Source organism: Notothenia coriiceps, unplaced genomic scaffold (assembly GCF_000735185.1).
Source record: "Notothenia coriiceps isolate Sejong01 unplaced genomic scaffold, NC01 NC01_scaffold00035440, whole genome shotgun sequence".
NCBI classification, from domain to species: domain Eukaryota; kingdom Metazoa; phylum Chordata; class Actinopteri; order Perciformes; family Nototheniidae; genus Notothenia; species Notothenia coriiceps.
Window position 1 is genome coordinate 11678 of NW_011368141.1, and position 16366 is coordinate 28043.

At 41.1% G+C, this 16366-nt stretch overlaps 1 protein-coding gene across 4 annotated transcripts in view; it reads right to left on the bottom strand.

The window, feature by feature from the left end:
• Positions 1-1695: 1695 nt before the first annotated feature.
• celf6 (CUGBP Elav-like family member 6) overlaps positions 1696-16366 on the bottom strand; it is a 162687-nt gene continuing 148016 nt past the window's right edge. For all 4 annotated transcript variants that reach the window (XM_010791352.1, XM_010791354.1, XM_010791353.1 and 1 more), the window contains exons 12-13: positions 15128-15277; positions 1696-8779 (exon numbers count right to left, since the gene is read on the bottom strand). In XM_010791352.1, coding sequence (XP_010789654.1) covers positions 15150-15277 — 128 coding nt within the window. In that variant the 3' untranslated portion in view covers positions 1696-8779; positions 15128-15149. The remainder of the gene's footprint in view (positions 8780-15127; positions 15278-16366) is intronic.

Consider the following 16366-nt stretch of genomic DNA (forward strand, 5'->3'; position numbering starts at 1 on the left):
TCCAGTTTGTCATGTGGAATCATGGAGTGTCTGCCGCACAATGAGGAAGGGTCCCCGGGGACTCGGCACAGGAGTCAACATGTGAATAGCCGAGAGTTAGAGCCTCGACTGGGCACTCTTGGCCTTTTTATCACCTGCAAATTTAGCAACCATAAATCTGTTTCCACACCAATGCTACTACACGGACGCACCGGAGAGGCCCATAAACAAGAAATGATGTCTGGTGTCTTGGGATGGTTTGGTCATTGCTGCTCCCTGGGGTGTCATACTCGGCTCTGGGAACAATTACTGTCAGGGACTTTTGATGTTTTCCCTTTGTTGTGATGGACAGTTGAAGCTGCGGGAAATTGTTGGACCATGTTGATTTTCAAGGAAACAATTTAAAGGTCCCATGTCATGCTTTTCCGGTTATTACCCGTCCCCTTGTGTGTTATGAAGGTTTTTCTGCATGTAACCGGTCTGCAAAGTTACAAACCCTCAAAGCACATCCTGTAGCGAGTAAAACTCTTAACACAGAAAATACCTGTCTATGCTGCCCCAGAACGCCTCGTTGGAGATTTCTCTTTTTCCATTGTTTTCTTCCTGGATATGGTGACGTGCCCATACCCAAATGGACCAATCCGCGGAGCCGTTACGTTCCTAACACACACACACTCAATCTTTTCTCAGCTGCAGCTCCGCCGATTTCTCCTCCCTGAGACGGCGGGACGTGGCGAGGCTGTGAGTCTGAGCACACACACATACTCCCAGCCAGGCTGCGGGTGTGTGTGTGTGTGTGTGCTCGGGCTGGTTTCGGGCTGGGTTTCGCTGTGTCTCGCTGTCTCGCAGACGGCCACTGGGCTCACAGGGGGGGGGGGGGCAGGAGCTCCAACAAGCCGTTTAGGACAGAGAATGAATACACATACTATACAGAGATGCTGTATGAGAAACCAATGTGAGTTTGGAACATTGCACAATATAAATCTATTTTAGTAGACCTCAACAATATGATTATGATTAGTAGAAATGGCCATGACATGGGACCTTTAAATGCTGTGCACAGTGGGCTCTGGTTAGTGGCGAGACACAATATGGTATGGACTTTTCCTTCCGCTGTAATGGGTTTTCAGGCGCCTGGTGACTGCTGGTAGACTCGAGGGTTAATGAGGGAGGAGGAGGAGGACACTGGGCCGTAAAAAGGACACTGACCGTGCACGGGCTTCAATGTGACCCGACTCTCCTTATCGTAACGTCTCTGTCGATAAAACGCAGCATGAGGAAAACCTCTGATTAATCGATTGACCTCCTGTTTCTTATTCACAGACGATAACGGCCATTGCACCTGAATTTGTTTCCACTGTAACACCTCCACGAGACAAGAGCTGAATATCCATTTCCCTTTAATCAATTCACAATTTATTCCCCTCCCTCTTCCAATCTCCCTTCCATTTATTATGCATTATTCGCCCTTTTTAAACGATTTTCTACTAACCGTCTCATCTAATTTGGTATTCGGATATGGTTAGCGCTGTTAGCTCAATTAAAACAATGACATGTCCTAAATGCATTCTCTCCACAATCCAAGTGACAAGAGGACAGAGAACGCTTCAAGTCTTTGCAAACAGGGTCATGCATGCACACCAGGATTGATCCAGACCTTCAGGATTTATTAAATAAAGCAATGTGAATAGATACAAAAGGAAGGACAAAGCAGGCTCAATCTTCTACAGGACTGTGCTTTATTTTAGTCTAAGCAGAATATAATGAACTAGAGAACTACAGAGTTCAGGAGCACTATAGGAGATATCACCCCGAATCAGGGACCCGAGCCAACGCTATTTCAAATTACATCTCTGTTTTAAACCAAAAAAAAAAAGATTGTTCAAGTCATGAGAACATATGAATAGATGAAACTAGATAGTGAAGCTGGGAATGTAATGATTTATGATACAAATATACATGGTGCAAAGTCACCTACAACTCAATGTAAATTCTTTAAAGGCTCTCATTGAATGCTTGATTGGAGCAAACTGCTCAGTTAGCTGTTTACATTTTGGTCCTTGTAACCAATGGAAATGGAGGTGGGTGACCACATCCTAAATGTGTGTCAGAATGGGCTTGAGGCAAAACTGACTGGTGGAGTGTATGATGTCTTCACAACAGATTTTTTTTAAGATAGTACATTTGGCATCCCCAGAATACAGTGTGTCTGACCGCGGCTCACAGGTAGTACTGTCGGAGAGAACAGGCTGGGTTTAAGGCAGAATTCCCTCCTTGTGTTAACAAGTCAACCTGACTGGAATAAAGCAATGTGGCGCTATCTACTGTTGGTACAATGTCTTCAGTGGATGGGATCAGATAAACCGTGGAAAAAAAACGTTTCTTTTGTAATAACAGAGAAGATGAAATGAACAGATATGTCAACCCTTTGAAAAAAAGTAAATAACAATTACATTGTGATAGAGATAGACAAGATAAAAACATTACATAAATGGCCTAAAGACAATGAGATATGACAGCGTCGGTCTCAAACCATTCTGACTGAAAAGTTTGACATTTTTTTGTCTTTTTTTTTTTTCTCCAAACAACAAAAGGCCTCAAATGAGATTCTTTTTGAACATGCAATGCTGATTCGTTTAAACCCAGTTATGCATTGGACTCATTTTTCTGAATCCACATGACAGGTACCATCAATTATCCATTTTACAGTGCAGTTTGTTAATTCTTGTATTGATTTAAGAGCTTCCTGTGAGCAAAAAAGACCTCTTTGAACTTGCCCATCCGCGAGGGATTTCATACAGGGATTGTGCAGCCAGAAAAAAAACAGAATAAAGAAAAAATGATCAAAGTATATCCGAATAAACCTCATGACAATGGGTCTATCCCAGCTTCAGCAGATAATAACAAAGCAGAAAAGAAATAAAAGAACCAACATGAGTATAAAATCCCATTTTTGAACATCAGTGCTTCACTATACAAGAAATAACATCATTTCATCATTTGGATAAATTATTTCATAGGTTCCTTTTTCTTAGTTTCACTGAAATATATTAACTATTCTTTTTTCTTTTTTAAACGTTTGAACATGTTCTATTGTACGGCTTATAAAGAAGGTTCAACATAATTGAAAAATAAGCTATATTGTATGTACAGGAGAAACGCAGCTGTGTGGTCAAGGAGAGCTGTGGCAGATTGGGTCGAGCTGGCAGGGGGTTCTGCTGGGTTCTACAACAAATGTTCTCTTGTTTCTCCCCTTCCTCCAATCGTGGCCGAACCACGTACATGTGGGTTCCACCGTGTGACTCGAAAATGAATTATGTACATGTCGAACGAACCTGGAGTTTACATTTTTGCAAAACTAACCTCCTTAAAAAGCCCAAACTTTCACTTCTAATGAATTTTAAAAAGTGTAGTCGTGATGGCTGATGCTTTTTGCATTTTTTTTGTTTTTTGCGGTGAGCATGCAGATGGATGAACTCTACTGTCACTGTCATATCTGTTCATCAGCCCCAAATGGACTAATCCAATTACCGCACAGGCGATCTTCCTTCTGTCAGAAAAATCATGACAAGTCGGTGAACACAGAATCTTAATTAACGGATCACTTCGGGGCTGTGGCTTAGCTTTGACACTAAGTCAAACACTTCCCTAAGCCTTGGTCCGACGCTCAGGGTTGTAGGATGCTGTTCATGTTCAGAGCCCAAACTTAAGGGGCTTAAGGGAACTACAACTCTCCTAGATCCCTGCACTGCTGTGGATACATTTTATAGTGACATCATTGTCCCACAGAGTTGGGATTCTCAACACCAGCTGCTATACAACCGTCCTCTGTTTTTGTATTTAATAGGCTATTTACATTAAGGAATACAAAAAGTCTTCATTACTGTCAGCCATGTTGTTGAATGTAATCAGACACCTTCAGCGTTTCACTGTGCGAAAAATGGCAGGTTTCTTTGTAGTTAGTTAGTTAGTCAGTTGGAATTGGATGGCGATACAATACATGCAAAGGTGTTTCATCTGCCTTTCTGCTGGCTCACTTCTTATATGTGATTCTGCCCGACCTCCCTCAGGATCATGGATAATGCAAGGCTCTGAACCTCTCCACTAATCATGACATCATAGCGCCTGATGCCTTGAGCATTGGGAGTGATTTTGTGGAGTGTCAGTTTAGCACAAAGCACCCCCGCCACCCAGTGCCTGTTTCAATCTCCACCCCTTTTCCATACTAAATCCCATTTCCACAGCAAAACCCTCTCCGCTGCAAAGTGAGTGAAATGACGGAAAAGCTCTCTCCCAAAGCAGCTATTAAATGAGAGGCATTAATTTCTTCCCTCCTGTCCAACAGGTTCCTTTAATTATCTCTCCACTTTCAGTCAATTACATTTCACTTCCTTTCCTTGACAATCTCTGCTATTTTAGGGTGAGTGTTATGCACCCAGGGGGTTGGGGACTCGTAGACATGCTCCAGCAGTTCTCTACTCCGCCTGCCATTGGCTGGGGCCTTCTAAGGATACACGGTCCTCTAGAGAACTGACCTTATAAGCAGTGGTGTAGTGGCAGCTGAGGAAAAGGGTATATTATGTATAAACCCCCCAAATTCTCGTTTAATAATACAGGGTCAGAGTGGGTGCACGCATCAGTGTCAGTGAGCTCATACTGAGAGTGCTGGATATGTGCACACTAAATCACTGATTGCTAAAAAAAAAAAAAAGGCAGTGTGAGAAGAGAAGAAAAGCTGTATGCTTCGGGGGTATGGACATAATACTTGACATTGCCTTGAAGGATTTGCTTTGCATGTTTTACTCTCACAATAATTTGATTCATACTGATTCCTTTAGGTTAAAATGCCATGTTCTTTTTTTATCTTTTTAAATTAGAGGACATACACAATATCCTTTTTGGCAACAGCTTAGTGCCTTCTGGGTTTATCATTGCTCTTAGAGGTGAAACATGGCCTGGATTTATAACAAGAGTAGACAGACAGGGCGGGCGGAGACTACTTCCTTTTCATGTTTTGGTAGTTTCCGAGCAGGTTTCAGAGCTATTTCTGTTTGTAATGCACGTCACCTCAGTAACACCCTCCCCTGAGTGTATAAGCTATAACAGCAACCGTTGTTAAAAGTGTTGAAATTCTGATTTCACAAAGCCTAATTTAGCCCTGGCATAGCATTGATGCTACATGAACACTGCACTGTTAGCCAAGCAGACAGCAGGATACCAGGCGAGGTTTTGTTTGGCTCACTGGGGACTCAACCTGCCATTAGCAGAGGGAACTCACACAGCATCAGATATAAGACAGAGAGGAGATCAGCGGAGCAGGCATGCAGAGTTCATGTTCAGCCTGACAGCGCCTCACTCGCAGAATGTATTCTAAAGATGGCAGAGACAAGCACAGGAAATGTCATTGCTCATGCAACATTAGATTTCCCATCGATTAGTTCAGCTTCACATGAATGAGCACAAATCGGTTTGCAGAACATGGCTTTGTTTTGACCCACTTCACTCAACGACAAAACATGTAGCTTACTGCATTTCCACTATAGCTTCCAATTAATCGTTGAATGGGAGGGCTACTCTACTTTTTATTTGAATACCATGTTTAAAAAGCTGTGTTTTAATGGCCACAAATTTCAAACTAAAGAAGTACTGTGCTTCTAAAATATTCTTTCAGGTGCTTTGCAATAATTGTATATGCGTGTATTTATTAAACAATTACATTTTGTGAAATAAAAAGAGATGAAGATACTTCTTAAGAATTGCAGATTTTCCTTTAAATTGTTGGTTTTGACCCAATTTGAGTGTTTGAAGAATATGGTTGTATCGTCCAGCTTTCTCTTTTAGTTTTTGCTAATCTCCTTTTTAAACACCTTGCTATGACATGGAAGGTTTTATCCCACATCTTCCTTTGCCGCTTTGAGTACATTTCGCAGTGTTATTGGTGCCAGGTCAGCTGTCAGCAGCCTTGCCAGGGAGAAGGCACAAACATAATTCTCTCTAATCTTCCTTCTGTCATCCACGTGCATGCAGGGGACCATCTCTCCCGTCATTTGGTCCAAGTGATTATCCCGGTGATTTTTCACTTGGTTGCTGCTAATGTATAGAGGCTGGTGATTACACTGTGATTAGAGGGAAAGGTGAAATAGCATGTCTAATACGGTGCAGGAGATAATTGAAGGGTAGTGAGCGCAGACATTAGCCAGGTTTGAAAATGCTGTTCCAAGGGGAGAGAGCTGCTGAACAGTTGCACAGAGGTTTAGAAAGGCATGGCTGCTCTTAGGACACCGGAAAGAGAGGGGGTTATATGGCACGTTGATATCAAATTAAAACCTTCCGCTTATGTAAATCTCCAAGAAGAGCGGTGCATTTAGCTATTGGCTGGCACATGTTTCAGTCCCTCCTTCAGTGATTTTTTATATTTCTCTCTGAGCAAAGCTAGCGGTAAAAAGGATGGAATGGCAAGGAGGAGAGTCAGAATCAGAATACCTTTATTAGTCTCAGTAGTAAATAGGAATTGGTTGGATTTGAGCCTAATTTCTAAACGTTTGAACCCTGTTTTTCAAAAGCACATACAGTATAGTGTTTGCCACCAGGAGCTTGTTTACAGCTTCTACATTTCCAGATTAAGTCATTGGCCTTTATCCTAGAAGCATATGTCTGAAAGATCCTGATGTCATGTTTGGTTGTTGACTTCCTCTCTTCCCCTCCTTCCCTCCTTGCCTAGCCATGCCTCTTACCGCCAGCTGCCACCGCTCAAAGGGCTGGTGTACGGATGTGAGCTGGTGAGAAAATTGGGAAGTGTTGAGAGTGACTGAAGCAGCATCGCTCCTCCCTCTAGACTCATGCCAAACATATTGATCTGCTTTTTAGAGAAGAGCCTGCATCCAGAGCTCTAAAACAGTCAAAATAAAGGCTTTAAATCAGGACATGACAAGAGTGGAGTGCTTTTCTCTGTCCTGCCTGGCGTCAGTGTCAGGGTGGCTACAAGCGAGCTGAATAATGGAGTTTAAATATTGTCTGTTTAAGCGTTGGCTCTTTGTATAATACATGATGAAAAGCAGGGCGGGGAACATGTTAATAGAGGAATTTACATTATATTTGACAGAGCAAAATTAGCTCTAAAAGCCTGCACTTCCTTGCCATTGATACCGTAAATAGTTTGTCTTCAGGGAGTGTTTCTCTGCAAGGAGACAGGAGGTGAAATGTATCCGGGTTTTGCAGCTGATGCAGTGGACACATAGTGTGTATCCTTGGCCTGTCAGTTATTGTCCTGCTTGTGTACACCAGGCATACTTCGTTTTTTCTGACAGATTTCCTAAGGGCCATTTCATTTGTATACTGAGTTCATTCTGCTGGCAGTTTCAGTAGCTGTCACCTTCTGTTGCCCTCATGACCGTCCATTTGTCCATCTCTCTAAGTAGAACCATTACCCCTTAACAACTTGTGGCTTCATAATTCACACTCCTTGTTGCAATACAAAAGGTCAAGAAAAAAAAGAAAAACACACCCCATGTCCATTTGCTTGGTCTTTACAGTGGATTGTCGCTTGAACACAAAGGCCAGTGAGAAGCCTCAGACGTCTGCACACCCTGTCCAGCACAGACATGAGTTAGTTCTGTCTTCTTTTTTTTTACACTTTTTTTTCTTCCAGAACAGTCTGTTCATAGCTGTCAGAGAGTGCGGTGACTTAAACATCATGATGAGCGAGATATCCAGTGGCTGATACCTTAACATCCAAGAGAAAGAGACTCGTTGCGTACAGGGGCGGATGAATGTTTTCCATTTTCCTTCACTTTTGCCCACTTTTCATTACGACTTCAAGTATTTTTTTTAAACAACAGCAAAAGTTAGCAAATCTACATTGTTTTTCTAATCTACTTTACTATACTACAACCTGGCGCTAAATCAGCATCCAGAGCAAAAGATCATCCCCTATACTACGATGCCATTTCTTTTTTTATACATTATTTCCATTTTCTTTTATTCATACTTACAGTAGGCCACTGGATATTGATTTAATGATTTTTTTGACTACGAGTAAATTGTAATACTTGCAGCTACAAGGTATGAGTTTTTAAATATATATTTATATATTTATATATTTATATTCTTTTAAAAAGCGTTTAGTCCTTTGGTCCCTATTTCCTAAGGAATGATGCATGTAAATTATCCTGGATTCTCCTCTCCCTCCTCTTCCTCTTCTTCTCCCTCTTCTTCTTCTTCTTTGATCCAGAGCTCGCCCTGTCACAGAGCACAACACCTGTGTAGGCACAAAAACCAAAATGGCAGCAGGCTGGTGTGTGTGTTTGTGTGTGTTTGTGTGTGCGCACACGCACGTGTTTGCGTCTTTGAGTTGGCATTTGCACGTATTTATAGATGTACAAAGTTTTTCATTTTTTTCATTTTTCATTGTTTTTTAAGTGTAGTATCTTCAAATGTGTATGTCTTGTTTGTTATGTGTGTTTATCTATATCCTGTGTCAGTATGCATGCTTTGAGCATAATGAGTCTATAAAGGTTTTTTCCCCCATCATGTCTAAAAAACAGCAGCAAAAAGTTGGTCTCTGCAAAAAATCTTCTTCCACAGCCGCCAAAGCAAAACAGGGAAAAAAGAGGCATGTGCGAAGAAAGAAAAAAGAAAAGGAAACAACAACAACTCTGGGATCCTTTTTCTCAGCCACCCAATCTTTCAGCGGGTTTTCAGCAGGATCAAGGGACCACCCTTCCTTCATGATATGTAGCAGAGCAAGAAGTCTTTGTACTTTTACTGCACTTGTGGAAATAAGGTGTTGTGGCCCTTCATCCTGTGACACAGAGACAGAGCGAGAGGTAGGTTGAAAGAGAGGGGAGAATAAGGAGAGTGGATTTAGTGAGGCTGCGGCAAACATGCTCGGGGTTGCTGGCTCCTGGTTATCACACAGACTGACAGGCACAGCCAACAGCATGAGAAACAGACGGGGAGGAGAAGAAAAAAAAAAGAGGAGTGTGTCAATCAAAACCAGAAATAAGTGGGCTAGAGGTGGGGTGGGAGATTTGTGTTTTAACCATATGGAACAGACATCTACACTGTGACAGCACTAATCCAAGGGAGGCCTAATTTAAACCGACTACATCTCCCTGCATGGAAAGAAACACAGCCGAGTGTTGCCCGAGATGTTGCTGTCATTCATCTTGTTGTTAATTCATTACAAACAAACTACCAAAAGAACACGAAGGAAACATAAAGAAAACAAGACGAGTGCGAGTAATGATTATGACAGAAAAACTGATGGTTGTACCATATAAAAAGAAATAAAAGAAATAGATGTTTGAAGAAATTGCCTGTAATGAGGATACCACGGAAAGCCTATCTAGCATCCGCCTTTGTGTCGACTGTCACTATAAGTGTCCGTGCTGCAGACCTTTGGATACAAAAGATCTAGTGTACAGCCTATCATCCCTAATATGTTGTGAGCTATGATGCAGGTGAAGAAAGGCTATGAAATCACAGCAAATCACTCTCCGGGAGCGAACATGAAAGGGACTGACTTTGTGATGGGAACACGCGCGCCCAGACGCTCTTTGTTCTACCGCTCCATTCCTGTAAATGAGCTTGTTACAGTTTCATAATAGATCTGCTTTTAAGATGTGAGAGCGGAGATTCTAGCTTATTTCTTATGTGTGCCAAAGCGAGCCCCGGCCATTAGCAGCATAAAGCACTAACCGTCACAATTACAGATGCCCTCTTTTATAAGCCACTGGCGCTATATTCATCTACCACAGAGAAGAAGAAATATACAGTGGCTTTAAAGTAGATTTTTTTTTTCTCCCCCAAGTAAACAGCCTCTTGGAAAACCTCCCAAGTATTTCACCCTCCAACTTCGTCAGATAATAAAGAATTCAGTTCCTTTTTTTCACAAGCTCTTTGTCACAGCCCTCCTGCCAAACAGCCACCTACTTAGATGGCTCCATAAAAAAGGCACCTTGCAGTTATGATGCCAGAAAGACCTTATCCCTCCCGTTTTCTCCTGCTAGACACCCCTCCTGTGTTCATTGGATAGACTACGGGAGGGAGAGTCGCCTGCAGGGCTTCTGAAAGAATGGGGCTGTACGAGTTCGATGAAAACGACTAACTCTTATCAGGGTTTGGCCTGGAGGAATGGAAACAAACTCACTTGCTAAGAAAGGAGCTTTTCACTGTGAAGCTGTTAACTGCCTTGTCTTTTTTAAACAGACAATTATCTCAGATACAAGCAAGTAAAATATAAGCGCTAATTTATCTGGTGGCATAATCCTTCTAAAAGCAAAAGCAAATACTCATCATTTTGCTCTTACTTATACGTCTGTGTGTACAGTACGCTGGACATATTTTGGCCATGTGGGTCTGCAGTGCTGCCTGCAGCTCTGCTATCACGGCGTAATTGGTTTGCATCCTCATAAATAAATACATGGGAAGCGATTCTCATGTTAGGCAAACAAAACAATCTTGCAGAAGTACTCCCTGTGCAGATGGAATCCACGGAGAAGTGGAGTGTCAACATTTGCCGTTGCTCTCTGCATGAATGCTGGAGATTTAATTGGCTACACAAACATAGGGTCATCCTGGCATCTCAACTAAACAGCTGTCGATCGGGGCCAGAAAATAGTCCTTTTTAAAGAGATTCAGACTATTAATAAAAAATAAAAAAAAACAAGTTTGCTGGAGAAAAAACACGGTTGACGTGAATGTGAAGAAATAGAGAAATAGAAAATACAGTACATCCATACACATGGACCCCACAAGAGAAAGTAAAACATCACAAGGGCACACGGTACAATAGCACAAAGGGTTAAAGGCCACTTCCAGTTATAATCAACCAACCATTTAGCACGTCAGTTACATTAAGTACAACAGCCAAGAAAGGCATCGTTTTACTGCACTCCACAAACTGCCAATATACAAAATACAGTATATATATATTTATATATATTTAAAACGGAGGGCAGAAGAGATAGAGTTTAGAGATATCAATCAACGCCACGTCATGCAACGCAGTCACAGTCCCACCACATGACGTCATCCAAAAGAAAATGACACCATGGGTTCAACTTACAGCTGTGGGAACTTGGCCCCATGACAGGTGTGGGTGGGAGGTGGCTATAGCGGAGAAAGGCCACCTCACACTGTGATTGGTTGGTCAGGTTGCCAGGTTGGTGGGGGTGCAAAAGAAGGAAAGAAACAGTGGGATTTTCTCTTCCTTAACGTCATAATTCAAAGCACCCTTTCCACACGTATTCCACACTCTCACTTATTCTGCCTGATAAATCAAATGAGGTTATTATGGTCATTACCATAAAAACTGAAATTGACAAGTAAAACAGAAATAACAGAACACATAATCTTCAACACAAAAAAGGGTATTTTTGTGTGCGTTGTGAAGTTTTCTCAGGCTGACAACATTTGCAGGTTAAAAGGTTGAATAGATGTTTTTATATTCTCAAAGATAACCCTTAAGGCAGGAATGCAAATTTCAGAAACTTGTCCTGTCTACAGTAATTGGATTTGCCTTGCATTGTTTGCCATGAGGGTGGCCGTACAGTGAGGGCCTCGGCTTTTTTTTTTTGCATTAAGTTTATCTTTAAGACACAGAACGCAATTTCAGAGTAGCAGGGCTCCTGAGACCAGCAGGAGAGAATGCTGTCTGATCGTGTTTTTAATTCAACTTCAAAGCGAATCGTCAGTATGAGAGAGAAGAAATGGGGGCTTCTGAACTTATCTACATATTGAAGTTTTATACCTAAGGAACACGAAAAAAAAATGTCATCATCATAATGCAGTTCATTCTAGAAAATTAAACAGTTACAGTTGAACTTATTTCAGTCTTTTGCTCAAAAACTCAATGTACCGTCTTCCACAATACAAGGCAATTCATGAGAAGAGAAAAATATGCCTAAAAGTAGATTGGTTCAATTTGTCAAATCCAACTTCTTTATGTTCGATCCCTCATGGTTTTTTAAGAATCTATAAACCAGGAGCTGGCTTTAGGAGCACCACTGGGGTCTTTTTTCTTTAATGTTTTCATGTGATTGCTCTTGGATTTGGTCTATTGCTTTTCCTTAACTCAAACAATAGAAGTGGTGTAATAACAGAAGAAAAACACAGATGAATTGTACCAGACCAGAGACGAAGGAGGACATGAAAACACACACACACACACACACACACACACACACACACACACACACACACACACACACACACACACACACACACACACATACACCGACAAGCACACACACACACTTCCTGATATAGTGACAGAACATTATTGTTGGAAATGTCTGTACTCGGCGACATCCAGAGTACATTTCAATGGCTGCCCTGTCGTTCAGCGCTGTAGCAGGATATTTTCCATTTGTTCCCCATTGATGTGCTAAATTCAAATCCCCCCCCCCCCCTTCTCTCTTCTCAGGGTGCTTTGAAAGCTTCTCCTCAATTAGCAGGACACGACTCCATTCAAACGCTATCAAGCAAGAGATAAAGGAGGCATCTATCATTTGTATTGCACACCACCTTCCATTAATGCCATCTTGTGGCTTTTAAGGAGTCACATCTAAAACAAACAAACGGTATTACCATGCTTTTATTTATGGAGGAATATAATCCAGGCGTATGTTATTGTAATGAAAAGTTGTCTGGCCAATTGAGCGGAGAGAGGAAGCATCTATATTATTTTGCACTGGCAGCTGCACTTTGTAACAGATGGGGGATGATTCTTTTGAATCAAGCCTGACACTGTGAAATGAGTCTTCATTGAAGGATGGTGCCACTTTAAAGTGAAGCTTTCTTTTTATTATTTAGTAGGAAAGCTTTGACTTTGTAAAGGTCCAAACGAGGAATTGTTAGGCATTGAATATACCTGGTTTTAAGAGCTAGTGTTTGTTATGCTTTGTTAGTGGATACTGACTGATTAAAAAGTTAGGAAGAGCAGATACATGTTGGCATAATTCAGTGCTATTTTGTCACAATTAACTGGATTTAAGTATATTATAATTGAAATTGTTGAGTTGTATTAAATTAACAATGTTGCTGTGAATGTTTAAATACTGGCAAAGTGAGTTTGAACTTTAACAATCCTTTTGAATACTTTTTCCTGAGCAAAATAACACATTAGCATTTAATTAGGCGTTAGAAATACAATGTGTTTCTGTCTAGTTTATTTGTATTTATTTATTTGTAACCATGGTCAAATCATTAACAGTAACCCTAACGTTGCAATTAAAATGACATATGAGAAAATACTGTTAATTGGATGACTAAATGAAAATTGATTGATAAACGATGTCACAGTTCACGATGAGATACACAACATTTAAAGTGGAACTTTCATTTAAAGGAGAGTTTAGTGAAGTATTACTTGAACTAACCAAATAGTGCTAACTGTGGTTTGTGCTGTTTACCACCATTATACAAGTGCATAATCATGTTTAAGTGCTTTTACATTAAACATATTTTGTTTTTTTTGTGTGTAGGAACCACTCATCATGCTCATTAGTAGTTCTGTAAAAGTTTGTTATACTAAAAATATACTATCATTGTGCGGCTCCCTGATGAATGCTTCCATAAGTAAATATTTAACTGACAACACCTTTAGATGTTGCTAAGAAGCTGACAGAAATCTGATTAAAGCTATCATAGGAGTGAACAAACTGCTAACTTGTGGCTCAACTTGCATCGATTCTCATCACCACCCTCAGTGGATGGGTAATTATGCACAGCTTCTCCTGCAGGTAAACATTTATTTTCAAACATCAGAAGAAACAAACACATTAAGTGGAGCCTAAGTGAAGACAGCCTGTGCCTTCTTCAAACTCTTAAGCCTCCCTGGCTAATGTCCTAAATAAAACGTTAACCTAAAAATATCTTAAAATGTCTCGCTCCTTGTGACAGAGTCAGATTTTGATTACCACATTTTGGATTTTAACTGCTTCCCTATTTGACCACATTTAATATTTAACTGGATAATTCATCCGTTGTGTTGTTTCATTAGTCTGTCATAATAGTTTATGTACATTTCCACAATGAGTATTTTCTTTGCTAATGGGTTGTGATGGGGGTTTCTACTGTTCGTAAGACTGGAGGATTCTTGTAGGTTTATTTCCGACTTGCCCTGGATGTACAGTTGCAGTCCAAACAACTAAAAAAAGTTGCCGATGACTTGATTTAAAATGAATTTCATGTTAAAAATTCGATTTTATTTTGTTATTGAATTGATGGATACACCTATGTTAAAGTAAAGATCATACATAGAGTAGATTTGAACTTGAAATAATTCTCACATAATAATTTGATCCAGATTTCAGCCAATGCTCTCTTGAAAAATCCTATTTGGCAGCGATACGAACTAAACCATTGAAGTAAATAGTACAGTTTGAGAACAGGCATGGCATGGCATAGTATTATGACATGGCATAGTATCATAACATGGCATAGTATCATGGCATGGCATAGTATCATGGTATGGCATAGTATCATGGCATGGCATAGTATTATGGCATGGCATAGTATCATGGTATGGCATAGTATCATGGCATGGCATAGTATTATGGCATGGCATAGTATCATGGTATGGCATAGTATCATGGTATGGCATAGTATCATGGCATGGCATAGTATTATGGCATGGCATAGTATCATGGTATGGCATAGTATCATGGCATGGCATAGTATCATGGCATGGCATAGTATTATGGCATGGCATAGTATCATGGCATGGCATAGTATCATGGCATAGTATCATGGCATGGCATAGTATCATGGCATGGCATAGTATCATGGCATGGCATAGTATCATGGCATGGCATAGTATCATGGCATGGCATAGTATCATGGCATAGTATCATGGCATGGCATAGTATCATGGCATGGCATAGTATCATGGCATGGCATAGTATCATGGATGGCATCATGCATGGCATAGTATATGGTATGACACTGTATCATGGTATGGCATAGTATCATAGCATGGCATAGTATCATGAATTGGCATAGTATCATGAATTGGCATAGTATTATGGTATGACACTGTATTATGGTATGGCATAGTATCATAGCATGGCATAGTATCATCTGTATTATGGTATGGCACTGTATTATGGTATGGCACTGTATTATGGTATGGGTGTTACCGTACCTGGGTATGGACAGCAGACGAGTCAGTAAGGTCGGTTGGCATCCTTCGGCCGCTTTAGCTGCACCTTCAGCCTCTTCATGCCTATCTGAAAGCCGTTCATGGCCTGGATGGCGGCTTGAGCACTGGACGGGTTATCAAAACTCACAAAGCCTGAGACGAGAACAGAGAGCGGGAGGAGAGTGGTCGGAGAGATTGGAAAAAAAGGAAACAACACATACGGGGGAGAAGAATGGGTGAGAGATGAGCGAGGACCACGAGAAAGGGAGCGGGAAAGAGATAGGCGAGATGAAAGAGAGAGAGGGAGAAAAAGAGACTCCTCGACAGCACAAAACTTGGAAATCTTCGCAAAGAGAGATGCTCGGAGCAAGGTGTGTAGGACGGGGGTGCCTGCTTTGGTGCCGCGATCCCCTCACATTAACATCCACATGCCAAAAAAGAAGATAGGATGCTGGGGGTCAAAGTACTGACAGTGAGGACAGGATGTGTTTGAAATGCATGGAATTCGAATAATCTTAAAGTAGGATTAAATATTTGAACATGTTTCGGCTTTGGCTCGAGAAAGTCCGGCTGGTTCATATCTTTGATGCACTCTGAGTCTGTATGGTTCTGTGCAGTCAAAGCCCCGGACGGTACTAATGTTTGATGTACGGCTCTCACGGCAGCCATCCATATTACAGAACTGGGTTGTAGAGGTCTGCAGGTGAGGTCAGTCAGACACTCTCTAGGCTTGTAAAATTGTCCCTCGATCCGTTTCAACTATCACTGAACTCCCTGTAAACACGATAGTGAATTTGCTGCTTATTTTTCAAAATGTGCACCTCAAACTTCACAGTTTACCAGTAATTAGTTTCTATCCACCTAACAAGGTACGCTTTGATCACTTTTAAAAGTCAATATTGAGTGACTGAACGCAGAGGATTAAGACTAATGTTACATCCATAGAGACCCAGGTTAGATAAAACCTGCAGCCCTCACTGTGAATATCTATGGGATGCACACGTCTGCCTTTTGGATGTTCCTTACATCGTAGTGACTCATAAAACAAGCAGTTATCGGTACTTTTTGCCCTGTGCGTGATCCCAAGGCTTTTCTTCATCCGTACACATGTACCTTGACAAAGATGGCATAGTATCATGGCATGGCATAGTATTATGACATGGCATAGTATCATGGCATGGCATAGTATCATGGCATGGCATAGTATCATGGCATGGCATAGTATCATGACATGGCAGCATA